The sequence below is a fragment of the Aotus nancymaae genome, unplaced genomic scaffold, assembly GCF_030222135.1.
Source record: "Aotus nancymaae isolate 86718 unplaced genomic scaffold, 86718_ANA_hifiasm-v0.15.2.pri h1tg000041l, whole genome shotgun sequence".
In the NCBI taxonomy this organism is placed as follows: domain Eukaryota; kingdom Metazoa; phylum Chordata; class Mammalia; order Primates; family Aotidae; genus Aotus; species Aotus nancymaae.
This window is the reverse complement of record NW_026988455.1, coordinates 7,407,118-7,419,479: the sequence shown is the minus strand read 5'-3', so window position 1 is coordinate 7,419,479 and position 12,362 is coordinate 7,407,118. Positions and strand designations below refer to the sequence as shown.

At 40.0% G+C, this 12,362-nt stretch overlaps 1 protein-coding gene across 8 annotated transcripts in view; it reads left to right on the top strand.

Moving 5' to 3' along the window:
* The window catches only part of HERC1 (HECT and RLD domain containing E3 ubiquitin protein ligase family member 1), a 211,810-nt gene that overhangs the window by 137,135 nt on the left and 62,313 nt on the right, over positions 1-12,362 (top strand). For 7 of the 8 annotated variants that reach the window (XM_064361400.1, XM_064361399.1, XM_064361398.1 and 4 more), the window contains exons 34-37: positions 1,848-2,024; positions 8,475-8,714; positions 9,093-9,176; positions 10,947-11,467. In XM_064361400.1, the coding sequence (XP_064217470.1) occupies positions 1,848-2,024; positions 8,475-8,714; positions 9,093-9,176; positions 10,947-11,467 (1,022 nt within the window). The remainder of the gene's footprint in view (positions 1-1,847; positions 2,025-8,474; positions 8,715-9,092; positions 9,177-10,946; positions 11,468-12,362) is intronic. The other variant, XM_064361396.1, reaches the window with a different exon arrangement.

Genomic DNA, 12,362 nt, shown 5'->3' with positions numbered 1-12,362 from the left:
CACTCCAGTGGTGGCCAGGCACAGTGGCTCATGCCTGTAATCCCAGCACTTTGGGAGGCTGAGGTGGGCAGATCACCTGAGGTCAGGAGTTCGAGAGCAGCCTGACCAACATGGAGAAACCCCATCTCTACTAAAAAAAAACAAAAAAACAAAAATTTGCCAGGCATGGTGGTGCATGCCTGTAATCCCAGCCACTCTGGGGACTGAAGCAGGAGAATCACTTGAATCCAGGAGGCGGAGTTTGCATTGAGCCAAGATTGCCATTGCACTCCAGCCTGGGCAAGAAGAGTGAAACTCTGTCTCAAAAAACAAACAAAACAAAACAAAACAAAACAAAACAAAAACCAAACACTCTAATGATTTCTTATCATTCTTGGGATAAAATCTACAGTTCCTTGTCCTTTCCACCTTTGCTCACTATAGTGAGCAAGTCTAGGCAACTTGCCTCCTTCGTCTTATGTTTCCTAAACACAGCAATCTTGCTCATTCCTTAGGGCTTTAAACTGGCTATTACCTCTAGATATATTTTTCAGAAATTTCTTGTCATTCAGTTCTCAATTATCACATTTTCAGAGAGTCTTTCCGTAATCAATCTAGAGTAGTTGCCACACACTCTTTGTCATGTTACCTACTTTAATTTCAGCCTAGCACTTAATCCTTGTATTTTCTTATTTATTTTCTCTCCCTTTTCCAAAATGTAAGTTCTGTGAGAGCAGAAACCTAATGCCCTGCTGAATATGAAGGACCTGATAGGATACCTCATAGAGAGTAGATGCTTAATAAATGCACATTGAATTAATGAATGAATGAATTCAAGCCCTCACTATTTCTTTTTTTTTTTTTTCCTTGAGACAGAGTCTTGCTCTGTCACCCAGGCTGGAGTGCAGTGGTACGATCTTGGCTCACTGCAACCTCTGCCTCCCGAGTTCAAGCAATTCTTCTGCCTCAGCCTCCTGAGGAGCTGGTACTACAGCTGCGCGCCACCATACCTGGCTAATTTTTGTATTTTTAGTAGAGACGGAGTTTCACCATACTGGCCAGGCTGTCCTTGAATTCCTGACCACGTGGTCTGCCGACATTGGCCCGCCAAAGTGCTGGGATTACACCGGGTCCAGCCCCTTTACTGTTTCTTACCTGAACTTGCAGCAATATCCTGATTAGTCAGTCTCTCTGCCTTTGTCTTATATACCCCTGGTAAAATGATGTTTATAAAGCTTGGATCTGATCAGCGATCTCCTATACACCTCATTCTTTGTAGGCCTCCCTAATGTCAGTAGAATAAAATTCAAACTTAATATGGCACACAAGGTTTTCCATGATTTGATTTCTTCTTCTCTTTCTGGACTTGTTTTCTGCCAGTCTTGTCTTCCAGACATTACACAGTGTCTATCATTACTTTAAATCACTGAACTCTTTTGGACCTCTATGCGTTGGCACATGCTGTAACACACTGCCTTAAAATGTGTCTCTCCTGTGACCAGCTGCTTACTGCCCCCTCATCATTTAGGACTCAACTAAGAAATCACCTCGTTTTGAACATTATCTTGTCCTCAAGCATGGTTAGACACACTTTTATCTTTCTACTATGCCTATTATGTAATTTTGATTATTCTCCCACTGTAATACTAGCATTATGTATTTGTCTTCTGTCCACTAATGGGACTATAAGCTCTTTATGGGCAGGGACCATGCTCTATTTATCATTGTGTTCCTGTTGCCCTGAACAGTAACTGATTCATAGTAGATACATAATAAATATTTGTGGAATAAAACCGAGGAGCCTCAGAATATATCTTACCTGAGATATGGGTTACTCCAAAATACTGACCCAGCTTCTTTTCTGGTAGAAGCAGGGAGAATTGGAAGAAGAAGATGAGAATCTTCCTATCCAAGAAGTATCCTTTGACCCAGAGAAAGCTCAGTGTTGCTTAGTGGAGAATGGACAGATTTTAACTCATGGCAGTGGAGGGAAAGGATATGGATTGGCATCTACAGGAGTAACTTCTGGGTGCTATCAGTGGAAGGTACGTAGAAAATATAAGTAGTTTTTAGCATTTTGTCTTTGAGTCCTTCTTTTTTCCAGGTTCTTATAATAAATGTGTAGAAAGACTGAAAAAAAATCATGATATGTAAATGTTCTATTATTAAGTAAGATAATATAAATGGAAACCAAATGAAAGGTATACAGGAACTCTGTGCTATTTTTGTAACCCTTATAATTCTAAAGTTATCTCAAAAATTTTAAAAATGGTTGTTTGGTTGTTTAAAGTCGTACTGTAGCCCTCCCATAAGGAGTCACACAGACTCATTTTTCTCTAGCAATGAAAATGAAGCAACGTGTGTGATGTTTTTGTCTAGGAAATCCCATTAGAGATTCAGTGCCCACAGTTTTTATAGGAGACTGTTGATATTGGTACCCTCTGCCTAGCATGTACTAAAATTTTAGATTCCCAGAAGGAAGGCTGGTATTTAGCATAAACCATATTGTTTGTACAGTCTAGACACAATAAGCCAGCCTGTATCAGTTGGGTAAAATTTTATCAGTATAGGGGACTGTTTACCAGTCAAGTTCCCCCATGCCAGCCAAGGGCCAACCATTTCTTTTTTTTTTCCTATGTTGCCCAGGCTGGAGTGCAGTGGTACAGTGATGCAGTGGTATGATCTTGGCTCACTGCAGCCTCTGCCTCCCAGATTCAAGCAGTTCTCTGCCTCAGCCTCCCGCGTAGCTGGGATTACAGGTGCCTGCTACCACATCCGGCTAATTTTTTTTTTGTAATTTTAGTAGAGACAGGGTTTCACCATGTTGGCCAGACTGGTCTTGAACTCCAGACCTCAGGTAATCCACTTACCTCGGCCTCCCAAAGTGCTGGGATTACAGGTGTGAGCCACCACTCCCGGCCTCAAGCATGCGTTTCTAAGGACAATAGTCTGTGTTGTGTTAACCCCTTCTTTTGCACAGTCTATTCCTTTATCTCTTGGGCATGGTGTATATACAGTAAAACTATCAATAGGACCCCATGCAGCAGGATAAGATTGACCAGTAATGCAGTTATGCCTTTTAGGGGTCCTAGACTTAGCCAGTTACAACAGATCGTATTAACCAACAGTTGTATCTTAAAAAGCCATGTGGCTTCATTCTTAAGCCTTTTTCTTAACTTTTAAAACTTCTCAGTCCTGGACTGGCCAGAGTTGTGCTGTGCTAAATTAATGTGCTGGCATCAATTTAGCACAGCACAACTCTTGCCAGTCCAGGACTGAAGTGTTATCGTGATAAGGTACACACACAAGAAATATAATCCCTTAGGGCATATGTGTTACCCTTGGAAACAAAGAATTTTAATTATTAGAGCATCTCTAATCAGAACATAAAATAGGCAGCACTGGTTAACATGACACCAATGTGACCTGCCCCCATGGGACCTTCAGCTCTGATCCCAGTTCACTCTGAATAATTTAGTTGAGTCTTGGTTTCAGAGGGACTGTCTGAAAGCAGTCAGTTTTAAAGGATTTTGTTTTCTGTGACATCATTATTTCTGTCTCAAGAGTATGAATGACATCTTGAGGTGTTTTGTGGAAATTGCAGGAGCTGGAGCCACCCACTGTGGTCTTTTGACAGACTTGTCAGATTTGATGAGAAATTCAGCAGTCAGTTTGAATTTAAAGTGCTCACAGTAGCTTTAAGACAAAATAGTTTTGTTTTGTTTTTTTGATTGAGATGGAGTCTCGCTCTGTTGCCAGGCTGGAGTGCAGTGGTGCGATCTTGGCTTACTGCAACCTCTGCCTCCTGGGTTCAAGTGATTCTCCTGCCCTAGCCTCCCAAGTAGCTGGGACTACAGGAGCCTGCTACCACACCTGGCTAATTTTTTGTATGTTTAGTAGAGACAGGGTGTTGCCAGGTTGGCCAGGCTGATCTCGAATTCCTTACCTCAGGTGATCTGCCCACCTTGGCCTCCAGATTACAGGTTTGAGCCATCCCTCCCTGCTCAACATAGATTTTTTATTTCCCCTTGGAAGATAGAGAACTTTTAGGAATAGTTCTGAAACACAGAGGTCACGTATGCCCGCCCTCTCCCTCCTCCCTCCTCCCTCCTTCCTCCTCCCTCCTCCCTCCTCCCCCCTCCCTCCTCCCCCCTCCTTCTCTCCTCTTTTTTCTTTCTTTTCTTTTGACAGAGTCTTGCTCTTGTTGCCCAGACTGGAGTTCAGTGGTACTGTCTCAGCTCACCGCAACCTCTGCCTCCCGGGTTCAAATAATTCTGCCTTAACCTCCCGAGTAGCTGGGATTACAGGAGCCCACAATGATGCCTGACTAAAATTCTGTATTTTTAGTAGAGACAGGGTTTCCTCCATGTTGGTCAGGCTGGTATCAAACTCCCGACCTCAGGTGATCTGCCCGCCTTGGCTTCTAAAAGTGCTGGGATTACAGGCATGAGCCACCCCACCCAGCCAAATATTTCAGTTTTAAAAAATCATTTTTTATTTTTATCTAGACCTTTTGTCTAGAAGAGTTGGATGCTAAAGGAAGAGTTTTCACACAAAACATTTGCATACAACTTAACCAGAAAGTTTAGGAATTGGTCAGGACAAAATTTCAGTTACAATTTTTTTTTTTTCAAAATAGGTTTCTATAACCTTCTACATCTTTCATCCTGATCATTTATCCAGTGAGCAGTCTGGAAAAGATTAGTCTCTTTCTGGGAACAGTTTTATTTAATAAACTGCCCTATTGATGAATGTTGTATATCAGGAGAAAGGTGAGGGGTGTAGAGTCAAATGATCAGTCCCTTGTTGCAAACTGCAACCATTCTGGAAAGCTTAACATGTTGGGACATCACCTAGATGGTACTGAGAGTCCAGTCTCTTAAAGAGTGGATGGAAGTATATTGCTCCCAGAAAACAAACTCTTTTCATGGACATCTGAAGGAGACCTGGACTGTCCAGCCAGCATCCATGATGTTTTCAGATACATACAGTCCAACATCCATGGCCCCACAAAGGGCGAGTGTTCCAAATCCACAACTGTCCCAGATTTTCAGTTTTGTTCATTCAGCTTGTGCCTGCTTTTAGCTGAGCACAATTCATGTTTGGTTGAAATAACCCAGAGCACACAGTATCAGGTTTTAGCCTAGAGTTCAGTCTAGGCATTTAAAATGTGTGAATTCAGGATTCCAAGCCAGCAGCTTTTTTGGTCAGCAATTAAATCTAGATGGAGCCAGGTATGGTGGCTTGTGCCTATAGTCCCAGTACTTGGAAGGGTGAGGCTGGAGGATCACTTGAGCCCAGGAGTTTGAAGCCACAGTGAACTCTGATTGTACCACTGCATGCCAGTCTGGGTAAGAGCAGACTTTTTTTTTTTTGAAACGGAGTTTTGCTCTTGTTGCCCAGGCTAGAGTGCAATGGGATGAGTCCACTCTCGGTTCTCTGCCTCTCAGGTTCAAGCGATTCTCCTGCCTCAGCCTCCCGAGTAGCTGGGATTACAGGCATGCACCACCACGCCCGGCTAACTTTGTATTTTTAGTAGAGATGGGGTTCCTCCATGTTGGTCAGTCTGGTCTCGAACTCCGGACCTCAGGGGATCTGCTCACACCAGCCTCCCAAAGTGCTGGGATTACAGGTGTGAGCCACCGCGCCTGGCTGACCCTATCTCTTAAAAACAAAAACAAACCCTAGATGTTGTAGAACCAGACAGTAATGTTTTGAGTCTAGGCTTGAAAACAAGGCTTTCCTAAGCTCTGTTTGTCAATCTTGGAGTCCAGATTGACCCACTCAAAAATATGTACTTAGGCTGGAAAGTCATCAGCCTCTAAGTGTTAGACATACCATTTTATAAGAATTCATTGGCCACTGAGTGTTTTTTAACACTCTAAAAGCATATCTCTGTATGTCCATCTAGAGCTTGCCTCTCTTTTTATCTCAGAGCCTTTTCCCAGAGGCTCCAGTAGGAAAAAATCATAGCAAAAACCCACCAGTTATGAACACTTGTTTTGTTTCTAATATAGAGTTTAAATGCCAGTCTACCCGCTGGTGACAAAAAGCAAGGAATTTGTGTCCTACTAATACGTTTTTATTTTGGAGCTTTCCCTGATCAGGATGATACTTTAGCATTTATGAAGTTACAAGTTTGTAACATTTTGTACCTTAATTTTTTTTTTTTTGAGGTAGCCTGTTGCCCAGGCCGGAGTGCAGTGGCACAAGCTCGGCTCGCTGCAACCTCCGTCTCCCAGGTTCAAGTGATTCTCCTACCTCAGCCTCCCGAGTAGGTGGGAGTGGAGGCACTCATCACCATGCCTCACTAATTTTTGTGTTATTAATAGAGATGAGGTTTCACCATGTTGGCCAGGCTGGACTCAAACTTCTGACCTCAAATGATTCGACCACCTCGACCTCCTAAAGTGCTGAGGTAACAGGCGCAAGCCACCATGCCCAGCCTTTGCTTCTTTTTTTTTTTTTCATACATCCAGATGTAGTTGCCCCAAAACAAAGCTGTTTTTAAAAGGTTCCCTTCTTTCTCACATCTTAAGTTTACTCAAACCCCTAGCAATAAATTTAGCATTTACAAGGTAAATTGTGGCAGGGGGAGAACCTGCTATAGCATTAGCAGCAGCTCAGCTTAAGAAAATAGCTGGAGTGGTTCCTTTCTATTCTTGTTTGTTTTTGTAGATTTTATAGAGATGGGAGTCTTGATCTGTTGCTCAAGGTGGTCTCAAACTCCTGGCCTCAAGCAGTCCTCCCTCCTTGGCCTCCCAAAGTGCTAAGATTACAGGTGTAAGCCACTGTACCCATACTCAAAGCTGTCAGGGATTTTTGAACCCTTTCCCTTCCCACTGGAGGAGAGAGCAATCAACAAGCTAATTTTTCTACTCTGGCTCATCTAAAGCCCATTCGTTGGGACTATTTGGGCCCTTTCTCTTCGGGAAAGAAGTTGTTCCTGGAAGAAAGAACAGCTCAGCTTTTACCCAAGCTGCCCTTTTTTTCTAACTTCAGCTGGCAAGGCCAAGAGCATGTGGGGAGTCTAGCAAACTATCTTGTGGTTGGATTTATCTGAAAAATTCATCTGTAACTTTTGCCTCTCAAAATGGATAGCAGCTCACCTTCTGTTTCATATTACGTGTAACTCCATAGACACCTAGGTATCAGAGTTTTATCTTTTCCTTTTGTCTCTTTCTTTGTCCCCAGTAATATTTAACTGTATTCTAATGCATCAGGCTTGTTCTAGTGAATCTCACTGCTTCCATTGCTATGTCATGAGTCCCAAGACCACCCTCACATTCAGCGATTCACTAGAAGGACTTGTCAGACTCCTCATGTTGATACACTCACAACTGAGATTTATTCTAATGATGCAGTAAGAATATATAGCCAGCTAATAAGGGAAGGGCACAGGTGAGATATAGAGGAATCCATATATAGGCTTCCTCCTATTCTCTCCCTCCCATGAGCACAAGCTTTCCCCAGCAAGAAAAATACATATGTGTGATGTTTCTGGAGAAGCCTATTAGAGATGCAGAACCCAAAGTTTTTACTGGGGGCTGGTCATATAGACGATACCTTCAACCTGCCACCAAAATTTCGTACTTCCAGAAGGAGAGCAGGTATTCAGCATAAACCACATTGTTTGTTTAAATGTTCTAGGTCAGTGAGCCACCTTTATTACTTAGAAGAAGTTGGGTTTTTTTTGTTTGTTTTTTGTTTGTTTGTATTTCCAGATACTAGCCAAAGGCCAGTGTTGTAAGCATGCCTTTTTGAAAAGTAGTCCCACTAGGTGTAGTGGCTCATGCCTGTAATCCCAACACTTTGGGAGGCTGAGGTGGGAGGATTGCTTGAGTCCAGGAGTTCAAGGCCAGACTGTGTAACATCATAAGACCTCATCTCTACAAAAAATAATTTTAAAAAAATTAGCCAGGCATGATGGTGTACACCTGTAAACCTAGTTACTCAGGAGACTGAGGCAGGAGAATTGCTTGAGCCCAGGAATTTGAAGCTTCAGTGAGTCATGATGATGCTACTGTACTCCAGACTGGGCAACAGAGTGTCACCCATCTCTTTAGAAAATTCAAAACAAAATGAATCACCTAGTCTTGGCTTGCGATAGTAACTCTTTTTGTAAACAGAAGTATACACAAGAGAGTAGTTAAAAAATCTATTTGTAAAGAATTAAAGCTTTTCATTAATAATTTTCTGGACTACACATACTTCCTTGGCTTCATTATTAAGTAGTAAGTTAAAATTGCTTATTTAAAATACTATAGATATTCAAAGGTTATTCTAAATGTTCTGCAAAGTAAAGAATAAACTTGTTTTAAAATCTTTCTAAATTGATGTGATTATTTCATTTTCATGTTATTTTCACTTAAAAGAACATATTCCCATAAATGCATAATTATTATTTATAAACATATTCCTTGTGTTGTTTAATGCAGTTAATAGCATATAAATAGATTTTTTGAGTATTAATGAATATCCCACTTTTATTTCAGTTTTATATTGTGAAGGAAAACAGAGGGAATGAAGGCACATGTGTTGGAGTTTCTCGCTGGCCAGTACATGATTTTAACCACCGCACTACCTCCGATATGTGGCTCTATAGGGCCTACAGTGGTAACCTCTATCACAATGGAGAACAGACTCTCACATTGTCCAGCTTTACTCAAGGAGATTTCATTACCTGTGTGTTAGACATGGAAGCCAGGACCATTTCTTTTGGGAAAAATGGAGAGGTACTGAAACCCATTCACAAGCATCACACTTTTCTTGTTTCTACTTATAATCAATTCAGTTGTCCAATTGCCATTTAATCAACTTACAGATGATCTACTTGTCTCTCCTTTTTTCTAATACTTTCTGGTTCTTAAAACATTTATTAGCAACAAACAAAAGGAAGATAGTAAAACCCCACTAAGATTTTTTGAAACAGATGAACAAATTATGATCATTTATTATATGTAGACTTTTCTTTGTTAGCAAGGTTAATTGAGAATTTCATCAAGTAACTTTTGTTCTGTCTCGTAAAAGCTTTAGATTCTAATGTGTTTAGATATTATCAATTTTAAAAATTTCAATTTTTTTTTCTTTTCCTCACTACTGCCACATTCTAGGAACCCAAATTAGCTTTTGAAGATGTGGATGCAGCAGAATTGTACCCATGTGTGATGTTCTATAGTAGCAATCCAGGGGAAAAGGTAATGAAGCCTCAAACTATTATTTAAGAATATTTGTTATTTTATTGTTTAGCATCAGGAGGAGTTTATAAATATAATAACCTATTTCTTCTCCCATTAAAAGTACCCGACTTAGGTAATGTATTCTTCTAGAAGAAGGACATTTTTAGAAATTGCCTTTACAATGTATTACTATTTAGGCAGTATTTCATATTCTGGCAATTGAATACAGTGAGTCAACTTTCAAACATATGTGCATTTACAAGAACTATAGGAACTAGTTTAGGGATAATCTAGTTCATTGGGAATTATGAATATGAGGGAGAAATCTAGAAATAATCTTAAATGTAATAAGATCCTATCAGCTGAATAATAGGAGTTCTGGTCATGATGGAGAAACTACCTTTCATTCATTCAGCTGGGGGAATTTTAAGGTGTTGTGGATGGTGTAAATTTGAACTTCATGACAACAGTCATGAAGGATACTGTTGTATTAATAGGATACTCTCCATTGTAAACTTTCTTTTTTACCTCATCTAAAATCCAGGCTGAGAAAAACTTTGTGATCTCCCTATGCTGGTGGGTGGGTTTTTTTGTTTTGTTTTGCTTTTTGCCCTACTCCATCCTTTCACTTGCAGATGCATAGTATATAGCTTAAGTCAAGTCTTAATAATTTATAGCCATTATGTAGTGGAAAGCTTTCAACTTATGTCATGTATAATATTTCAATAATGAAATTGCTGGACCTGGTAAATCTCAACAATGAAAATAATCTTTTATTCTTTATTTCTAAAAATACACTTTTTAATGTCAAGGAATTATAATTTAAGGCCAGCTGAGAACTGTTTATTGGACAGCCAGGCAACCAAAACTGAACTGGAGATGAAGTAAAGATGCAGTCCAGTGCCTGATTTCATCCCTTGCCCTACGTAGGTTTGCAGCCCAAAGTAGGATCTGTCATGTTCAGGTTCAAATGATGGCCTGGTGCTTTCTAACGTCTGTGAACTTTTAAGAAATTCACTCAGCCTTAGACTATGTAGCAATCAATTTATTCTATCCAGAAGCCTTTGTGATAAATTTTATAATCTCTGAGAAACACCATACTAATAGTAGTTAACTATTTTTTAACGTTTACAGTGTGACTGTCCCTGTACTAATAAGCACTTTATGTGCATAATCTCATTAATCTTTAAAATAACTGTTAGAGACAGATGCTATTATTAGTGTTAGTTTTTAAATGAAAAGCTAAGGCTTAGAGAGATTAAATAACTTCCCCAGATTATACAGAGTTATGATTTGAACTCAAGTTTTGTTCCTCTTTTAACTTTTGTGTGTTATTTGCAATGTGTATCCAGATTGTGACTATTCCAAATGTCTGGATTTATGATTTTACTTTTGCACCCCTTGAACAATGTAAGATGTCCAGGACTCATTATTCTGGAGTCTTGAGGATGAGAATGAACATATCCTTAAGGCTTATTTTAGACTAAATTGAGTCAGTCGCACATGCCTTTGTCTCTATAGTCATCTTTCAAATGGTCCTAACATCTCTGGAATTCATGAAATTATAGGAAATTTAAATAACAGGGTAGCTTATTCCAGTAGACCATACTACTACTAACTAAGTGTATCTGTAACGTTTCCTTACTCTTTGGGGGCCAATTGGTATAATTCATATGTATGCAGAGACCCAAATACTAGTTCAGCATGGGATTTCACATGTTAGAATTTGTAGTGACTAAGAAGAACTAATAATAGCATACCTTTTCCACTCTCTTTACTTTTATATAGGTGAAAATTTGTGATATGCAGATGCGTGGCACACCCCGAGACTTACTTCCGGGAGACCCTATTTGTAGTCCAGTAGCAGCAGTGCTGGCTGAGGCCACTATTCAGCTCATCCGTATACTTCACCGAACAGACCGTTGGACTTACTGCATTAACAAAAAAATGATGGAAAGGCTGCACAAAATTAAGATATGTATTAAAGAGTCAGGTCAGAAGCTAAAGAAAAGCCGCTCGGTTCAGAGCCGAGAGGAAAATGAAATGAGAGAGGAGAAGGAGAGCAAAGAGGAAGAGAAAGGTAAACACACTAGGCATGGCCTCGCTGACCTCTCAGAGCCGCAGCTGAGGACTCTTTGCATAGAGGTGTGGCCCGTGCTGGCTGTGATAGGAGGAGTTGATGCTGGTCTTAGAGTTGGAGGTCGGTGTGTTCACAAGCAAACTGGGCGCCATGCCACGCTGCTGGGAGTGGTCAAAGAGGGCAGCACGTCTGCCAAGGTCCAGTGGGATGAAGCAGAAATTACTATCAGGTATGATTTGTTGAGTTACACTTTTAGCAAACAAGTATTTAATGGTGAAATAGGCCATTGCCTGTGGACAGTGAGTAATCATGTATTTTAGGTTAGCTGCCAGTTAATTTTTAAAAATATTTCTCATGCATTTAGGTGTTTGTACTGTAGTTTCTTAAAGGAGAATTTTCTAAACCCATGTTCTTTGAAATACTAGTGGATTTTAAACATATATAGTCTTTTTGTTTTGTTTTGGGGAAGACATTGTAAGCTCATCCATTTATAGGTTTCACTGAGATTTTTCTTCCAATTTTTCATTTGGCTTTTTGCATTTTGATCATTTCCGTTACACACTGACTGGGATAGTAAAAAGCCAACCAGCTGATCTGTTCTATGCATTTTGTGGTAGCAAGGCTCTGAATATTGATTTGACAAAAATTAGGCTTTGCATTATCTGTAATTTTAAGTATTCTTTCTTTTTATGAAAGCACGTATTTCTATCCCCTCAATGTGTATAAGATTTTGAATAGATATGAAAGTTATATTTATATGTCACAAACTGGATTTTAAAAGCATTTAGGTGTGTTTGCATTCAGATAGGATTTACGTGAAGTACAAATTTCATATGTTTACAAGGAAATGCAGGTTGAGCATCCCAAATCCAAAACTCCAAAATTCTCCAATGAGTATTTCCATCGAGCATCATGTTGGTGCTCCAAAAGTTTCAGGTTTTCACTCAAAGGAGGTGGTCGTTGGAGCATTTCAGATTTTGGATTTTTGGATTTGGGATGCTCAGCTGGCAAGTACAATGTAAATATTCCAAAATTTGGAAAAAAGTCAAATCCAGAACACTTCTGATCCCATGCATTTTGGATAAGGGATACTCATCCTGTCACGTATCTTCGTTGATAAGGGG